Source organism: Hippichthys cyanospilos, chromosome 21 (assembly GCF_059441005.1).
Source record: "Hippichthys cyanospilos isolate Australia breed blue-spotted pipefish chromosome 21, RoL_Hcya_1.0, whole genome shotgun sequence".
NCBI classification, from domain to species: Eukaryota; Metazoa; Chordata; class Actinopteri; order Syngnathiformes; family Syngnathidae; genus Hippichthys; species Hippichthys cyanospilos.
In genome coordinates, this window is record NC_142389.1 from 721,202 (window position 1) to 739,008 (window position 17,807).

General features: G+C 46.5%; 3 protein-coding genes across 9 annotated transcripts; all 3 read right to left on the reverse strand.

Annotated features, from left to right (window-relative positions):
* Positions 1–3,975: 3,975 nt before the first annotated feature.
* Positions 3,976–5,277, reverse strand: fabp4a (fatty acid binding protein 4a). 4 transcript variants are annotated; one of them, XM_088404766.1, is made up of 4 exons: positions 5,111–5,277; positions 4,821–4,996; positions 4,563–4,653; positions 3,976–4,181 (listed from the first exon to the last, which is right to left on the reverse strand). In XM_088404766.1, the coding sequence occupies exons 1-4, from the start codon at positions 5,181–5,183 to the stop codon at positions 4,087–4,089; spliced, it is 435 nt and encodes a 144-aa protein (XP_088260892.1). In that variant the 5' UTR covers positions 5,184–5,277; the 3' UTR covers positions 3,976–4,086. The 4 variants fall into 4 exon arrangements, with proteins under 4 accessions (XP_088260892.1, XP_088260893.1, XP_088260891.1 ...); XM_088404767.1 differs by having other exon boundaries at positions 4,563–4,664; XM_088404765.1 differs by having other exon boundaries at positions 4,563–4,680; positions 4,733–4,996.
* A 672-nt stretch (positions 5,278–5,949) lies between these two features.
* Positions 5,950–7,687, reverse strand: mrpl53 (mitochondrial ribosomal protein L53). The gene is made up of 3 exons (XM_088404769.1): positions 7,421–7,687; positions 7,037–7,149; positions 5,950–6,124 (listed from the first exon to the last, which is right to left on the reverse strand). The coding sequence occupies exons 1-3, from the start codon at positions 7,513–7,515 to the stop codon at positions 6,009–6,011; spliced, it is 324 nt and encodes a 107-aa protein (XP_088260895.1). The 5' UTR covers positions 7,516–7,687; the 3' UTR covers positions 5,950–6,008.
* Positions 7,688–9,332: 1,645 nt separating this feature from the next.
* tpd52 (tumor protein D52) lies at positions 9,333–16,118 on the reverse strand. Of its 4 annotated transcripts, none has more exons than XM_088404760.1 (7): positions 15,951–16,118; positions 12,503–12,639; positions 12,203–12,351; positions 11,407–11,508; positions 10,533–10,574; positions 9,761–9,809; positions 9,333–9,686 (listed from the first exon to the last, which is right to left on the reverse strand). In XM_088404760.1, the coding sequence occupies exons 1-7, from the start codon at positions 15,967–15,969 to the stop codon at positions 9,597–9,599; spliced, it is 588 nt and encodes a 195-aa protein (XP_088260886.1). In that variant the 5' UTR covers positions 15,970–16,118; the 3' UTR covers positions 9,333–9,596. The 4 variants fall into 4 exon arrangements, with proteins under 4 accessions (XP_088260886.1, XP_088260887.1, XP_088260888.1 ...); XM_088404761.1 differs by having other exon boundaries at positions 12,503–12,636; positions 15,951–16,111; XM_088404762.1 differs by lacking the exon at positions 15,951–16,118 and adding an exon at positions 13,367–15,907 and having other exon boundaries at positions 12,503–12,636.
* Between the last annotated feature and the right edge of the window lie 1,689 nt (positions 16,119–17,807).

Sequence of the window (17,807 nt, forward strand, 5' to 3'; positions counted from 1 at the left end):
CGTTCACCAAAAGGAACAAGGACGCTAAGTGGTCCCGCGCCGCGCGGGGATGCGCCTATTTTGTCTTTGCCGGATGCCTCTTTTCAACCACAAAATACAGTCCTTGACTTTTTTTTTAATACGGTTTATGACTTCAGTTCAAATCAGTTCAAATGGCGATGGGCCAGAATGAAGAGATGGACTCAAATGCGCAAAGTAGAAAATATGAAAAAACGAACCGTTTTGTTCTAATAAAGTTGCCGGACAGCGACGAGTGTACGCGAGCTAAAGCTAGAAGCTAACGCAGCCGTCTCGCTTCCATCCGCGGTCCTCGCGGCTCCGCGAAGTCGTATCAAAGGAGCAAACGGGAAGTGGGAACCCACCGAAATCGTAGCGGGCAAACAGCCAAGGCGAAGCTGAAAATTCTGTCAAAGAAGCGTTTTTACGACGGCTTTTGGAAGTTGCGTCGCCGGAGATGGTTTGCAAGCGGCCCCCTGACGCAACCCGGGAATTCTTTGGCCTCGCTCCAGCGGGCTAAGCTAACTGCTTTTTTGGCCTTCCTTGTCCAAGCCAGCCCCGCTCTGGGAGACTACAGCTCCGAGGAATGTTGGGGCGGACAAAAGAAGGGTCGCTGACATTCCGTCCCGAGCGGGAGGGAGTCATGTGATCGCTAACTACTCGAGCGCTCGAAATCCCGACATTCTTCACCGTCTCAAATTAATCCTGAGATGTCGCGGCGAGATGAAAGCCGTCGGCGGGGTCCTTCCTCCGTTTCTCGCTCCTTAATCGTACTGTGGCGATCTTAGGGAAAAAGCCCGTTCAAATCCGGGAAAGAGCGATTTGACGCGGGCCGACGCAATAGGCGTCGGCCGGCGCATCGGCGCCGGAGAAATGAGGGAATGGGCACGACGGCGCCGAAGTTGCTTCTGGACGTCCGGGAAAAGCAATACCCCTCCGTACCATGGGGGGGCGCTAGTCTCTATTCCCCACAGTTAGAAAAAAACGTAAACAACGCATACAGCTGTCAAAACGACTCTGAATCCGCCTTTTTCACTTGCTGTTCTCGCCCCGCCCGCTCGCTGATTCGCTAGCTAACAGCAAATCGGAGCGATCAATCGATTCGGCGGTTCCGTTCCGATCGCGCGCGTTGTTTTCGAAACTAATCGGACACAAACTGGTCCAAAGTGGTGCTCTGTAGGGCACGTGGTTGGTCTTCCCGCCTGCCCGCCCGTCTGTCTGTTCATCGGTCGCTCGGTTTGTTTTGTGTCTGTCTGTCAATAGCGGTCGGACACTCGGCCTGTTGGACACTCGGTTTTTCTCCAGGCGGGTCCGTCCGTCTGTCCTTCCGACGATTCCGCATTTTCACTCTGTTTGTCGGACAGACGGTCGCTGCTTCCGCCTTCAGTTCCGTCTCGCTGTATGTCGGTTGGTCACTCTGTTTCCGGGGACAGCTTTGTCTGTCTGTCCGTCGCTTGCTTGTTTGCTCTGTTCTGCTCGGTCCGTCTTTCAGTTTGTCTGTCCGCCCGTCCGACGGTTGACGGAGTAGCTATTCTGATGGTCGGTCAGTGTTTTTGTCTTTCCGGGTTTTTGTCTCTCCGCCCGTCCAATTGCCCGCAAGTTAGTTTGATTCGGTTCATCGATCGGTCGCTCGTCGCGTCCGTCAGTCCGCCCCTGGCTTTGTCATATTGTCTTTCTTCAGGTGGGTGGGTCCGTCGGAATGTAGGTCTCTGCAAAAACAACCTGAAGACATGTTTGCTGTTTTAAGCCGCAGCTGCGAGCGCCGGCCGTCCAGCTGGATGGCGTCCCGCCGTTTTTCACACGGGCGTCGTCTCCGTCCCCCCCGCCCCCTTCGCTCCGGGACTCCTTCGGGACGGCGATAAGTACTGAGAGCATTTACGGTCTCCTTTCAAAGGCGTGTTTACAGGAGCAAACAATCGCTCATCCTGTGCCTTAATGGCTTCTCGGCCTGCTCGTTATCTCGCCGATTACCCCCCACCCCCACCCCCTCCCAAAAAAAAAAAAAAGCGCGCATGAGGCCGAGCGTCCCGCCGACGGCCTATTGTTTGTTTGCCAATAGTGTCGCGGGTCAAGGCCGCAGAGCCGTCTGTAGCGGGAAGGTCTGCTTTGTTTCTGCGGACGGCGCAGGGGGAAAATGTGACGCGGCGGAGAAGTCGCACCTTCCAAAACAGAAACGGCGGGAGCCAGCGATGTCCTTCAAGAGGAAATTCTGTTGCGATATATATTTTCCTGGGGACGCGATAACAAAAAGAGCCGTGCAATGACATTGTAAGTGGAGCCCTTTGAGCGTTTGCCGCTCAGCGCATCGTAGCTTCTCTGTGTTTTCGGTTTAAGAAATCGGGGACCCTTTCCCGTCTTTCATGCCGCGTCCATACAATGACGGCAAACAAACATCCCAGCACGCTCCAAAGAGTTGCGCACAGAGGAATGCGGCTAGCTTAATATATACATAAACATACACGTTTTTTCATCGTGTCCGAAAATTGTGACGACGCCGCAAAAAAAAAAAAAAACTACAAAAAAAACACACTGACTTCCTGCTGACTAAGGTCTAATTTTTTTTGCAGTGGGCCCGAAGGCCATTGTGTTGCATTTGTTTGTGTAGCCTCGCTTGAAGTCTTTGCTCTATTTCTTCAAGTATTTCTTATTTTGGATTGATTTTTGAATGTATTTTCATGCACGGTTTTGCTAGCTGAAGCACTATTAGGTTTCGAGGAATAACGCAAAGCAAGCGCGAGCGGCGGAGGCCTCCGACGGCCTTCTCGCTATCTATCGCGCCGGGAGAACTTCCCGGCGGCCTTCTGGCTATCTAGCGCGCGGCTTCCCCGCTTGCGCGGCCGAACTTGCCGGCGGGTTCCCTCCCCGCGGCGATAAAGCTTCAAGCGTGGGAAGAAAAACAGCAGTCAAAACATGAAGTATGGGCGCTGCTCATTGAAGGTTTTCCCGCGCGGCTCCCTCCCTCCCGCCCGTCGGCTTTCGGTCCTTCCCCGACAACGGGGCTCCCGGGAGGAGGTCCGGTCCGGTCCGGGTCTCCCGCCGCACCTGCGGGTCGACACCCAACAGATGTCAACCCTTCGAACGTCGCCTCGGGGAATTCTCTCGTCGGTTTTCGGAACGTCAGGAGGGAGCGCTTCATATATTGACCCGTTTGCTTATTGCCGTACAATGTGCAGTAGAAGGTCGAGTGACCTCATTCTGGGTCGTCTACGGAAGGAGCGCGTAGATCGTAGAGGGATCATACAGTATTTGATTTACATGCAATCTCAGAAAATCTCATTTTAGCAAGGAGTTTCATGACTTATCACGCTGTCAGCATCACTTGAGCTAAATCTGGCTGTGCTGTTCAGAAGACAGAATTTTGATTCGCACTCAGGGTGGAGCGCATACGTGCTAAAGTAAGCGTCACATACAATTTGCGCTTTGCTACGCTGAGACTAAATTGCACGATATATTGCTGAGTGACGATTTTTTATTCCGGGACGTAGCGCTTACATTCACGTCCAATGTTTGAATGCTTTCCTTTTTCTTCTGGCTTTCTTTTTTTAACGTTTTTGTGAGCTTTATCAGAAAGTTGTACATCAGAAGGGAGCGCACGCACACAACAAATGCATGTTGGTGATGAACTAGCAGAAGGTTCATGACCCTTGTTGTCCTCAAGCGTACTTCCGACCTCACCCTCATCTGTTTCGCTCATCGGGGCCAATCAGGACGAAAAGCGCCTGCCAAACAATGCGCCACTCGACCGGTCGCCGGGGGATTTCCTTCAGCTTGCTCGACATGTGCAATGGGAAACGTCTGACCTCCTGGAAGAAGGAGCAAAAAAGAAAACGCTTTCCTCGCCGGGCTCCCTGCGCGGATCTTTTCGAGCGGACATTCCTGCCGCCGCAGGGAATCATACGTCAAGCTTTGAAGTCCCGGCGGTTCAAACTTCCCCACATTTCCCAAGTTCAAGCGCAACAAATCAAAGTCGGGAAGCCATTTTGGCTCCACCGTGGAGAGATCCAAATGAGCTTTATTGCAATCGACACAACATTCAATTCAGATTTATTTGGGGCGACACACCCAAAAAAGAAAAGACAAAATTGCCGCTCATGAAACTGAGCCTGTCGGGGGGTCCGGCGGCCACGTCATCACGCCTCCCTCACGTACGTCCTCACCGCCACCACGTCTCCCATGATGCATCTCTGCGAGAAACGTCACAACATCAGGTACGCCTGCATCAATTCTTCACACGCGCCGATGCATTTCTAGACCTTCTATATGACAAATATAGATATTTAAAATTCTGTATATGTGCAGAAGTTGGTATCTAATACAAGAATTACATTTCATCTGGATCATTTGAAGCGACAATGCACGTGCGCCAAAGGTATGTGCCATTTAAAAGAACAAGTCATTGCACTTTTAGAATTGAATCGTTAGAACTACTATTCCAAACGGAATACAAATTGTACAAATGAAAATACACAAAATCGAAATATTAGTTAAAATAATTTTAAAACTGTTTGTTGAAGCTGAAAGGTCCAGAATTTGATTTGGGGGCCATATTGCCTTGCTCTCCTCACCGCTATTAATTTTCCGTCGGTCACCTCCCTCTCGATGCTGGTCTCTTTGCCGTCCCAGCTCTGCTTCTGCACCAGTTTTCCGTTCTCCAAGCTGATGACGGTCTGCAAACAGGCGAGCGAAAGAAAGAAAGAAAGAAAGAAAGAAAGAAAGAAAGAAAGAAAGAAAGAAAGAAAGAAAGAAAGAAAGAAAGAAAGAAAGAAAAAGCTCATCGCATCGGCGCGGGGCAGAAGGGGAGAACGAGCGCGCGGGATTCGAACCCGCGTCTTCCTGTCGTCGGCGGTGGTCTCCTCGAAGGGCTCGCCGAGCTTGAACTTGATCTCGGACGTCTTGAACGTGCTCTGCGTCTTCATGCTCACGGTGCCCTGCTCGTCCACCGACACGATCAAGTTGGGCTTGGTGCGGTTGCCCACCTGCCGGACGGCGAAGCCCACGCCTGCGCGCCGACACCGGCGCCGGCGCACGGGAAGTTAGGCAAAGCGTCACGAGAGGAGAAAATGGAAGGGCTTGCCCGAGGGGGTCCCTTTGAAAAAGAAACATCTGAGCTCACCGATTGCTTTCATGTAGTCGTCAAAGTTCTCGCTGGAAATCATCTTCCACGTCCCGACGAACTTCTCAACCATGTTTGCGAAAAGTTTGGACTTTTTTCACCCCCGATATTCCAAACTTGTGCGTTTGCACCCAAGTGTGACCATAAGGTAAAAAGCGCCCGGTATTTAAGAGGAGCGAAGGGGCCAATCAGGGGACGTTGCGTCATACAAAGGGGACGGACCGGAAGCCCGATGTGCTCGTCAGGACAACGCTCACTCCCCCTGCGTCGTTGCTAAATGTGAGAACCACCACATGGAAAATTATCGGCAAGTATCTATTTCCTGTGAGATATTTTAAAGAAAAAACGTTCGAAACGTGTATTTTGATTGACTTGTTCAACGAGCATTGAGGCTACGTGTACGTTCAAGCATGACATATTTTAAGAACAGGACGTGAAAATAAAGGTTGTCAAGAAAAATGTACAAATATAAACAAAATGCTAAATACGTAGAACAAAGTTTGCCACCAAATACCAAAAAAGGTTCAGCGAAATTTTATTCAATCGATCGAAAAAGGGAACACTAGTTTAAGCAAATCATACAGCCAATTTGTTCTTTTAAGTGCACCAAGACACTTGAGCGTATGACTGGGCGAAAGGTGGGACATATCCGTTTGGTCAACTTTTTTTTCTTCTCCCCAGTGTTTCCAAAAAAAAAAAAAAAATGCGTATCAAAGGTCACCGCTTGCAAAATGTCCTCCCTGAATTGTTGGAATAAAGCTCCCCTCCCCACTCCACCCTTAACCAAGCGTGTTACGCAAGCGATTCAATTTTCATTGGAAGAAAAAAAGACGAAAACATTGTAGCAAAAAAATCAAAACATCTATTTTATTATCAACATTTTTGTGATACTGGCTTGCTATGTGTTTGCAGCTTTGGCCTGGGGGTCCTTGGCCACGCATCGGGCCCGGAAGGCATCCAGCATCTCGCGGCCGGTCAGGTCGGCGCCCTTCATCAGCAGCCTCTCGCCGTCCACTGAGCAAAAGCGGGACCGCAAAGTTGGCCGTGAGTAAAGCTCAATACGGTGGGACGATTTGATGAAGTTCTCGTTTTGAATTAATAGATAGGAACCTTCATCATTGCCATTCTGCACAAACTCTCCCTAATGTAAACTGTTCAAAACAGCCAGCGCTGAAATAGTCCAAAAATAATTCAGACACAGTAAATCTGAATGTCACAAATATTGAAGGGGGATGCAAATTGCAGTACAGGTGCAGTTCAGTTGTATTTAACTTTTAACTCCAGTAAATTGGAATTTGACGTTTAAAATATATAAACGTTGAAACTTTACCTCCATTCATTGAAGTATTTCGTCCTATGTAAGCTTTGTTTAATGTTTCACTGGCGCACAATCAAAAGGATTCCAAAATCAGAAAATGTTCCCAAAATGTGCTACTACCATACTTGTGGCTTCAATTGAAAATTCAGTTTTTTTCCAGCCGTTCCGGACAATGAGGATTTGAATATATTTTAATTGGCAACAATTATCGAGGTGAAGTAGGTTGGATTGATTCGATTGGATTGATAAATTGTGTACAAATTGTTCACGTCAATCATTTATGGGGATTTTTTTCATCGATCATGTACACGAAGCATTTGTAGCTTGTGCAAAATTTCTGCGCTTACTTTGCAAAACCTCAATTTCACAATTTAGCTTGTTTTTCTTGAACTAGCCAATTTGATTTATAGGCCAGCGCTCTCCTCCAATTAACATTTGTATTACTATGCCGCCCTCTTGTGGCATTTGTGTCAACTACGCCAGAGTGAGTTGATGCGCTTCGCTTAGACAAAAGTTGTGCTTTGCTACCATCAGATGAGATTGCCCCCCCCCCCCCCCCCCCCCCCCCCCCCAACTGTCAATGCAGATAACTAAGGCATCATTCTTACCGTATGTGACATCCACCAGAGGTTCCGACTTGTCGTGTTTGACCACGGTTATGACCTGGCAGTTCAAATTGGTCGATCTGACTTTCTCCGAACCCACCACGACCAGAAATTCCCTGCAGGAGGCAACCGAGACGTATTTAAGCAAAATTGGCTTTTATTAGGATAACGGGAGACTTGTGCGAAGGTTAACCGCGCGCGTTGGTTAGCATTCATTTGGCCACGCAAAACGGCTAGAGGTTTAGGCCAACTATGACTCGCATTTTATTTACATGTTGCATACAAAAGGAACGGCTAATTATTAGCAACATGCTAAAGCGACGACCCGTGCAGAAAGCGGAGACATCTGCCGTTTGTGGTTTTTAGGCGTCCGTTCACGCGTCTCACCTTGTCGAGCGGACGTTCGACTCGAAGGGACAAAAGTGGACGGCGATTTTCTTCACGGCCCTTAGCAGTACGGGCGTCTTACTGGGGGCCGCCATGTTTCCTGCTCAACTTTCACTCCGTGGGGAGGGGGGAGCAGCGGAGCAGCGCACTATCCCAGAGTGGCCGCAAGAGAGCGCCAAACGACAAGTCACAGTCAAATGGAAGGACTCTAATGTCATGTATTCGTTACAAGTGGGCTAAAATAATAATAATGGGAAGACATCGGGCCCTGCTTTGAACCGCAGCAAAGCTTCCGTTTTTCTGTTCTCGGGGTCCATCTGGTGGTCAACCGGGAACTGTAGTTAATATGCGTTTCCTCATTCGCTAATCTAAAGATACGCGTTTTACGTTCTAAGAGGAAACGATTGGACGGAGAAAATAATTGTTTGAAACAATCGGTCAAATGGTTTGGCTTCATGTCAAATAAACATGTTTAAAAATGTTAGTAACTACGAAACGAAACAAAAAAAGAGATCGTCGATGACGTCACATTTGGGTACCAAAGAGTTACATGCGCCAAACTCGAAAGGCCACTTCCGTTTCCGTGCTTTTTGTGTTCTCCGTCTCCGCCTGGTGCTCGAACGGCGAACTGCAGTTAATATACCTTTTCCCGCTCGCAAAAAATACGCGTTTTACGTTCTAAACAGAAACTATTCAACAAAGAAAATACTCAACTATTTGAAACGGCGAGTTAAATGGTTGGCTTTATTTCAAATTAACGTGTTTCAAAATGTAAAAACAAACAAACAAAAGGATCGTCAATGGCTACGATTTACTGCTGAAAATTCTGCCAGGTTGCTCCAATCCAAAAACCGAACAATGTCACCAAGTACGTGTATAAGGAATAATGGCAATTACAGTGGTACCTCGGTACTCGACCATAATCCGTTCCGAGGTGGTGGTTGAGCACCGATTTGTTCGAACACCGAAACAATTTTTCCCATAAGAAATAATGGAAACTATTTTAATCCGTTTTTACCATTAAGAAAAATACCTAAAATATTATAAGAACATGTATCTAAACAACAATGAGGACGTAAATGTGCACAAGCGGTACATGATAAAGATATATAAAGCATTATTAAGCATTTTGTATAATTTACTTACGTTTTGGAGAGTGGCTGATGGCATACGGGAATGGATGCGGCGAGGACGGGAGGGAGGGTTAATCCTTGGAAGGGGAATCCCCTTTCATTGCCTTTGCTTACTAATTGCTGTCACTCCCATTGCAACATCAGCTTTCTTTAACACTTCCTTATGCTTCAAGATAGTGGAAATGGTTGACTTTGCCATTTCGTACTTCGATGCGAGGTCGGACACCCGTAGACCACTTTCATATTCTGCTATTATTTCTTTCTTCCGTTCGATAGTGGTCCTCACTGTTTTTCTCTTTGCCTTCCCCTTATCACTATCTCTCTTAGGACCCATCATTAAGGGCTAGCGCAACAGAAAAAAGTTGAAAATTGGGAAGAAATACGTACTCAAACAAACTGCGTAAGCCTTACTCCGTTGGCGGTCTGAGTTGAACTGGCGCTTGAACTGGCCGAAAAGAGCCGAGGAGCGCGTTCGGGTCGGCCGAAAAGAGCCGAGGAGCGCGTTCGGCTCGGCTCGGCTCGGCTAGGCTAGGCTCGGCTAGGCTCGGCTAGTCGAGCACCGAAAATCTGATCGACGTCCGATGCATTACCTACTTGATTTTTTTGGTCGAGCACCGATTTCGTCGAGTAAAGAGGCGTTCAAAGACCGAGGTACCACTGTATTAACAAACTAAATGTATGTGCACACAAGTAATCTTCTTTCTGTAACAAATGTCCACGTTTTGCTAACATCATTTCCCCATGATTCCTTTTTCATGAAGGCAGCAAGACAACACCTGTTGAACACTTTTCATCTTTATTTTGTTTCCCGACAAAATCATAAGGCGAGAGACGGCGTTTCAAAAATATCTTGGAGCGCGTGAGGGAAAGAGTATTTTCTTCGCAAAGCATCAAATGACAAGACTTTCTAATTTGGCAGCGTAGGTAACATAAAACGAAGCTGATTTGGCCCCCAAATTGACAAAAGTCAAACGCTAAGATGAAAGTGAGACAAAGTGACGTCACGGCGGGAGGGGGGGGGGGGGGGGGGGGGGGGTCAAAGGTCAGTGCAAGGGTGCGGGGAGGTCGGTGGGCGTGTCCTGGCGCTGAGCCTCCGCGTGGCAGGCCTCCGTCTCGGTCGGACTCATCTTGTTCTGAAACGGCGGGTCCAACTTTGATGGGAGCGACAAGCATGTGAAAGCCGCACTTTCTTTTTTTTTTTTTTTACCTTCCATGTTCCCACTCTCTCCTCAAATGACTTGAACGTGGGAGCGTTCCTTAAAAAGAAGACCAAAAACAGCCAATCGGTGACGACGGCTCGAATTTAGTTGAGTATGGAACCGAAAAAGCCGTGAAACTTTTGGCGGAAAAGAAAACTTCGTACAGATTAAAGGGGACGATTGAAAAAAGTCCGATTTTATTCGAGCGGATAATGTTTGTGGAAAAACAAAATATGTACATGTTTTGGTTTGTTTTGTAAATTCAACATTTGTAACGTCAACATTTTTTGGTAGAAATGACCAACACACTACATCTTTTGGAAACCTTTTGACAACAACAAAGAGTTAGGTGAAGATAAACGGCTTAAGTTAGCATATCAGGCAGGAATTGTTTTCCATCATTAAAAAAAAGACTCAAGTTAACATTTCCTACTAAATGACATCACTTGTGATCTGTTTCTGTTAACACATTCAACGCCAGCGACAAATTTAGTTTTTTTTTTAAGAGTCTGGACATTAAATCCTACATATTGAAGTGTTAAATCGATATTTAAGCGCATGAAGAACATTAGATTCCTGATACTTAAGTATGAAACGCATACTTAAGTATCTGGGATTCAATGGTTGAACTCTTAAAAACTTGAAAATACGTCCTTGGCATTGAATGAGTTAAAAGTCGAAAAAAAAAAAAAAACAACTAGCAATACATTACATGCACAAGCAAATCAAACGTCAAGTTTGCCAAAAGTTGTGCGGGACACAAGAGGGCGTCCTTCTTACCTGATGACGGGCATGCTAGCAGAGTGCTGCAAAGAGCGCTTGCTAGTCGGCGGCGTTAAGAAAAAGGGGGCGGGGATTAGTGACGGCAGAAAATTCACCCACACAATACCCCCCCCTGCAGGCGCTTGCATTTCAGTCCCACTAATCTTGTTTGCGGCTCGCTAATCCGCGGAGGACTTGGATTAGCGTTCTCGCTGGGGGGGTCGCGACTCGATTATTGATGGGGGGGGGGGGGGGTCTCCAGAGGCTTCCGATTGCTGGATTAAGACGGAAACAATTAGAGTCCTAGAGCTAACAGCTAATAGAGGTCATCCCGCTAACTATGGCTGCAGCTAACTACTGCTTTGCTAGTCAGATATCGGACAAATTGAATCCAATAATCGGGTGGTCGCACAGATTTCAGGCATGAAAGGCTTCCAAATGTCATAAATTGGCCGCTAGCGCAACTCGGTGGTTTTGGGCTGTCAACACCCGTTCGCGAGTTGCCGTTGAAGGGAAAATCGGTGGAAATGCATGATAAAACCTTGGCTTTTCAACATTGACTACATTTTCAATTTTGAATGGCAGTAAATGAGCCCGACATGGGCCCAATTTGACTGCGTACTTCTCCTCCTCCCAGTTAAAAGCATTTAGAAGGGACGGCATATCGAAAGTCATTTTGTTTTGACGATCTATGCAATATTTCAGCCTCCTAGTGTTTTTCGGGATGCTTTTCCTTTAATATCACACATCAAAATCATCAAAAAGCCCGTCGGCTCAAAATTTCCCGCAGGTTTACGAATCTGAAATCGAGAGGGATTAGGATTCAAATGGCGGCGCGAACCGGAATGGACCATATTGAAAGGATGCCCCTCCCCTTCGGACGGCGTCCAACCTGACGTCTTCCAGCTTGCGGCTGATGGCCGAACTCATGTTGGAGAAGGCGGCCGTGGCTTTCAGTCCGGCGTGCGACAGCGTTTCCGACGTCCTCTTGTACCTAACGTTTGTTGAGAGTCAATTAAAAAAAAAAATTAGCAACTACGAACGATAAATCGTGTGACATCATAGTTTCTGCCTCATCCACCGGAAAATTCCGTCTCAAATGACAAGGCGCGTCTATATAAAACGAATCAAATCGTACGTCTTCCGCGCTAAAAAAATTGCAATAATATTAATAATTGTTTCATGTTCCACCTCATTTGCTCTTAATGTGAAAAGAAAACAGGACTATTCCTGTCATGGTATTAGAAGCACCAACCTGTTGAAATCTTCACATATGCCCATTTGAGAACCATAGATAATCATACTTAAAGAAAAAAAAGAAATAAACGGTACTGATAATAGTAAAAAAAAAAAAAAAAAAAAATGAATGCAAAACATAGAAACGATAAAAGGGCTCTTTGAATGTTAAAGATCGCCGAGCACCGCCTCGGTGGTCCTCGAGGCCCGGTATCCTGCAAGTTTTTTTCCGCCGACACGCCCGATTCAAACGAGTGGCTCCAGATGCGTCGGGGGAAGAGAAAAGCGGAAAGCGTGCAGGACGCCGGCCCTCGAGGACCGGGGTGGAACCTACCATTGGGTCGGGTCGGTAAACGGCGGCGCCCGCCGAGCCGTTGGCTCCGCCCAAGCGCTTTGAAAAGTATTTTGGCCACGCGAAACGAGGGCGAAGAGGCGGCGGGAGGCAAACGTACGCCGACGAGGTGGTGACCTCCTGCCAGGTTTTGCTGAAGTTCTGCTTGAGCTCGTTGAGGGGCGTCACCCCCAACTTTCTCTTGATGTCGGCCAGCTGCCGCTCCTTGGCCGCCAGGACCTGAGACAGCGTCTGGATCTCGTCCTCCACCTGCGTTGGGAAAAGGAGCTCAGCGGGCCGTCCGTCGTCCTTTATTTATCGTTTGCGGGGCGTCCCCATTTGGTCCGATCGACATCTTTTAATCGGCAAGAAAGGTTTCCAAAAGGAGCCGAGTTTTGTGAGCGCGCTTGTGACGGCTAACCCTCAACAAGTCCACTTGCAGCTCCTGGCGTTCTTCCTCCGACAAGACGGGCGCGGGCGACGGGCGTTCCACGCCCACGGCGGCGTCCTGTCCCACCTCGGCGGCCGCCTCCGGATGCTGCCGCTGCTGCAAGCCTGCTGCAAGGTCGACAAATGGAGACGTCTTGCCATCCGGCTCCGCCCACGGCAGCGGCGCCTGACGCCGAGTTCAGGTGCGCGCTCGAGAACGGACGCGCACGTTGATAGCGCGGGGGGGCGGCGGCGTATTAATAACCCAAAGTTTTGTGTTCTACGCGCGGAGAAATCGCCGCTCCCTCAAAATTGACGTGGCGGGAAGGCAGCTGAAGTGGGCGGGGGCGGAGCTACCCTTTTGGCCACCCCCACATCTAGCGTGCAGTATTCTTAGACTCCGTCATACCCGCCACTTTTTTATTTTAACGGCATGAGTACATTAGAATCTAGATCCCGGATTTTTTCGGCTTTTCGGGGGGGATTTGAGCCCTGCGGTTTATAGACGGACCGGTGCGCCTTTAGCAGCGTTTCCTTTTACTAGCCCCCAGGAGATAATCTACCTATCTCATGCAGAGGTTTCTGACACGTACGCTAAATTTGATTTGGATACGATTGCGGCGCACACGATGGGGGCAGTGCTGTTTGAAATCTTTTTTTTTTCTTCTTCTTCTTGGTCCAAAATTGCTTTGCGCTGCTTTGAGGGGAACTTGGCTGAGAAAAATATTTCCCAGGGTGTACACCGTTGACAAAAAAACAAGCTGTAATAATACTTGCCGCATGGCGAGCAACAACTATGGCCTCGGGACCCGCGGACAAGCGTGATGCGCAACATCAGCGCCGTCGCGGCTTTTACCTCTGCCGGGGAGCGCCGGCGAGCCGGGCGGCGTGTCGCTGAAGGCGGGCGCCAAGTAGAGGTAGCTGGCGTTGACGCCTTGCTCAAAATCAAAGGGCGAGCGGTACTCCTCCGGGGCTTCCATGTGGTCCCGGGCCGGGACGACGGGATTCCGGGTCGTCCTTGGCGTTATCGCGTGACCCTTCGTCCCTCCCTCCGTCCGCTCTAGGCGTCCTCCATCCCGGAGGTCCCGTTTATACGTCACGTGAGACGAGTGAAAAGCGTGATCCGCCGCGTCCCAGATTACGGCCCGGCCGGCGTTAATCCGGGCCGTCGGAGGGGGCCGCGACGTTAGTCAGCCGGAATGGACGCCCGAGGGGCTGGCGGCGGAAATGGGAGGCGATGCGCGTGTGCGGCGTCTCCGATAATACGACGTACAGCGTAAAACCCGGCTGGATAGATTTTTTAAAATATATTTACATTTGTATGATGGTGAAAAATACGGATGCATTACTTGTATGGTTAAAGGGGAAGTCGATACAAAAATGTCTTTTTTTTTAAAGTTATGAAACGCTAGACATTCAAGCCTAGATACATATTTATGCGTTTTCCTTATTTTATTTTTGCATTGTGGTGCAAGTCTGAAAATAGCTGGTACAGAATGAGTTTACCCTTTCAATGCCAAGGATGTATTTTAATGTGTTAAGAAACTAGATTTTTTTTTTTTTTTTTTTTTGCATGGTGGGGTAAGGGAAAGTATGAAAATGCCAAAGACAGAATTTAAGGTCAAAAGATAAGACACTGAACCCAGGTACGTCTTTATTATTATGATTATTATTTTAATATTATTGTATTTATTTATTTTTATGTATTAATATTTCTGCATGGTGGGGTAATGAAGAGTCTGAAAATGGTTGGCACACAGAGTGAACTTGTTCCATGCAGCCACATGCACGAGTCTATTCATGTCGTTCTGATTATTACGGTCTGCGTGGAATTATGAACTAAAGTGCCAAAGTCCACTGGTTTTGATTCATCTCTGCGGGCGGGCATTTTGCCACTTCCTGTCGAGTAAAAATGACATCACCGTGAGAGGTGGGCTCCAGTGGTGTGGGTCATGTGACACTGCTCTCTGAGATGGATCGAAACGGCTGTCAAATCACATTCCTCAAAGGTTAGTCATCAAAATGTAGGGCTACCTATTATTGGACAGAAAGGATTCTTCTCTGACTTGATAGTTCAGAACGTTGAAAAGATACAATTATGCTGGATTTGTCTACAAGGGCTGCACTGCATTTACTCCGTATTACTTTCCCGTTGTTCAAATGTATCGCCTTGAAACAGTACATTGTCGATAGCGTCCACTTCTACCAAGCGGAAACAAGTGTCCGTTTGAGCGGCCTGATGGGTCGCAGCATCAAATCAATTAGCGTAATATTTGCCGCATAGCGTGTCACATGATGGGCCCGAAAACCAAAATCACGGGACCAAAGGAGGGGGGGGTTGACCCAGTCCTCTCCTATGAGAAGTGCCCGAGGGGTCCATGGACAAGCCGGGCACATTTATTGAAAAAAAACACAGCAAATTGGTGTAATATGATGTTGTCTCGAGTGCTGGTGCTTTGCGGCGAAAATCAAATCACAACTCATGCTGCTCCTGATCAATCGCATCCGGCGGGATGCTAAGAGGGAAAAAACAACGCAGGCCAGCTTCGCTTCCGCAATGAGTATGGAGGGAAGTCTGTTGCCATGACGACAAAGCGTCTCTAAAAGGGAGGGATGTACACATTGGGGCCCGATGACGCCAAGCCAGAGTAACCCTTACCTACAAATTGAAAAGCATGAATCGATAGGCCTGCTTGTGAGATTGATTACAAGGCAAGAAGTTTAGAACTACATTTGGAAATGCAGTTTGTCATTTGAAGGTCCATTCTAAAAATATAATGTAACAAAAGAACTAAATAGTCATATTTATCATGCATATAGTTGGATGTTTAGTCCAAGTTTTGTCTTTAAAGGTACAAGTGGGTACGAAAAAAAATTACTAATATATAAACAGTGTGCGAAAGCACAAAGTACCCAACTCGCACCGTAGTTTTGCAAACTGACAAAATACAAATCAAAGAATACTAAAATGCGAAAATCTCAACATACGTAGACTGAAACAAAAATAATCGTCATCCAGTGCACTAAAACAAAATAGTACAGTTATGCTCGCTTGACTTCCTGCTTTTATTTACTGACATGCGCAATGGCGCCTGTTTGACCACGCAAAGATTACACATCCAGTCAAAAAAAAACACAAAACATCTGAAATCATCTACATTTATACAACCGTAATTTACACGTGGCGTTTTAAAGCGTTTTGGAACTTTTCGGGTGGGTCGTTGCGCCAAATGAGTTCCTCGTTTTACACACGAAGGCGTCCACTTCCGCGTTATTTTTTTCGGAATGTAAAAACCGCAAATAAATTTACATTGGTCCAGTTTGAGTTGAGGCGTTAAATAGAGATGGTTCGCTCGCCTGAAGCGTAAGTTTCGGTCTTTCTTGTTTTGAGGCGACAGCAAGCAAAAGCGCGAGCGAGCAACTAATAAAAAGTGAACTACCTTTCTCGTTGTCGTCCATTAATGCGTCCAGGCGTGGAGTGTAATGATGGAAAAGTTGCAATTAAGTCCTGTCAAGACACACGTTTTTTATGTGTTGCACCCGGAGCTCTTCTTGTCCTCTTCCTGGTCTCAGCCTTCTTGACGCTGACTGGCTGGCGTTCACTGCGTGAGAGGTGGGGCCTGCGTCTCTGACGTCAGCGCGTACAAGTGTAAACAGAAGTGAGCACGTGGGTGTCGTGTCAACGCTGTCAATTCTACGCATGCGCATTGAACACGCCATTTCGGCTGACGTGTTTCAAAAACTAACGCCGTAATTCTTAGTTTTAAGCATTTAATGACTTAATGTGCACGAATGTAACAGTAAATTTGCACAAAGCCAACTCAAATAAGTTATCTCCTTAAATATAATCAAACTGGAGGAAAAGACACATTTTCTTTCATCTTTGTGAGGTGTCCTTTACTAACCAGGGTGGCACCAATTTAAAATATATTTCCTTTAAATGTAAGCTTGAAGAAAAAAATACTGAATATTTGTCTCAAGTTTTTTGATAATGATGTGTATTTGTTCTATGATGAATATTACAGAGCGGATAAAAAATGTTACTAAGCCGTTTATATAGTTATGATTTTGTAAACGGTCTTCAAGTAGTCTCTGTGCATTTTCGTTCAAAATTTTTACCTTTTTCTTTGAATTTATTTGCTTTTGTCAGATTTAATGAAGAGACTGTTCATTTCCATTCATTTAAAGTGGCACGTCTAAAGTTAAGTACATGTGTAAATAGAGGCTAAACACTGTGAGTCAAATAAAGTAAAACTACTCTGGCTTTGCATACAGATAATCATGGGAAACAATATTGAGATTTTTTTTTTTTTTTATCTTGTAAGCTTCTCCACGGTTTTTGGCTCGTCATTAACTACTAAGCTTTTAGCATCATGCTAATTACATGCGACTGACTGACCACTTCCTAGTAGGCTGCATGTTGCACTTCCTGCTCTTAGCCTCACACGTTTTGCTTTTATAATCATTTAGACATGTGCTACATATTTTTGAGTGGTCAAAGCGAGCCAATAACAAGGCGTCCCTGCAGGCCTGCCAGTCAGCCATTGCTGTGGTGTGTGACACATCCCCTAACAGCCACCTTAATGTTATCTAAGGCCGGGTTATGCCCCCCACCACTGTTCACACGCTGTTTGCAAAGCCCTTAATTGGACGCCAGTGAAACTTTACACCCGGCTATGCAAACTATCACAAATGCACAATGCAGGGCACACACACACACACACACACACACACACACTGAGAGGTTCTTACAAACGTTTGGCTCTCGCTGGACCTGCACACAACTAACTGCAAGGAAGCTGAACTGAACGTACTGTACACTGTGCAGGATGACAACATTGTGGGATGCATGCCTGGTGTAAATACGATTTATTGACAAGTTGACAGTTTTTAATAAAGATTAAAATGATACATTGTGTAATGTCAAGTCACAGCAGGTTGCACACAATTGCTGGACTTGAGTCGTTTAAATAAAAGCTCGTCATATTAATTGCATTTTAATTTTTGTCATCAAATTAAGAGAAAGTCAAAGTGCTTTAAAAAAAAATCACCCTGGCATTCACACAAATATGTACTGTACATAAAAATTTTAAACAGCCTTCATGCATTATTACAATACAATTTCTCTTTGATTTGAAATTAAACAATTATATACTGTTGACTAACACTGCAATGCAATAAAGTAGTCATTCTTAAACCTTTTTAAATTAAACATTTTTAACTTGATATTTTGTAGTATATTTTCTGAATACATTTGTTCAAAAATAAATATCAGTTCAAATATTTTTCAAACACGT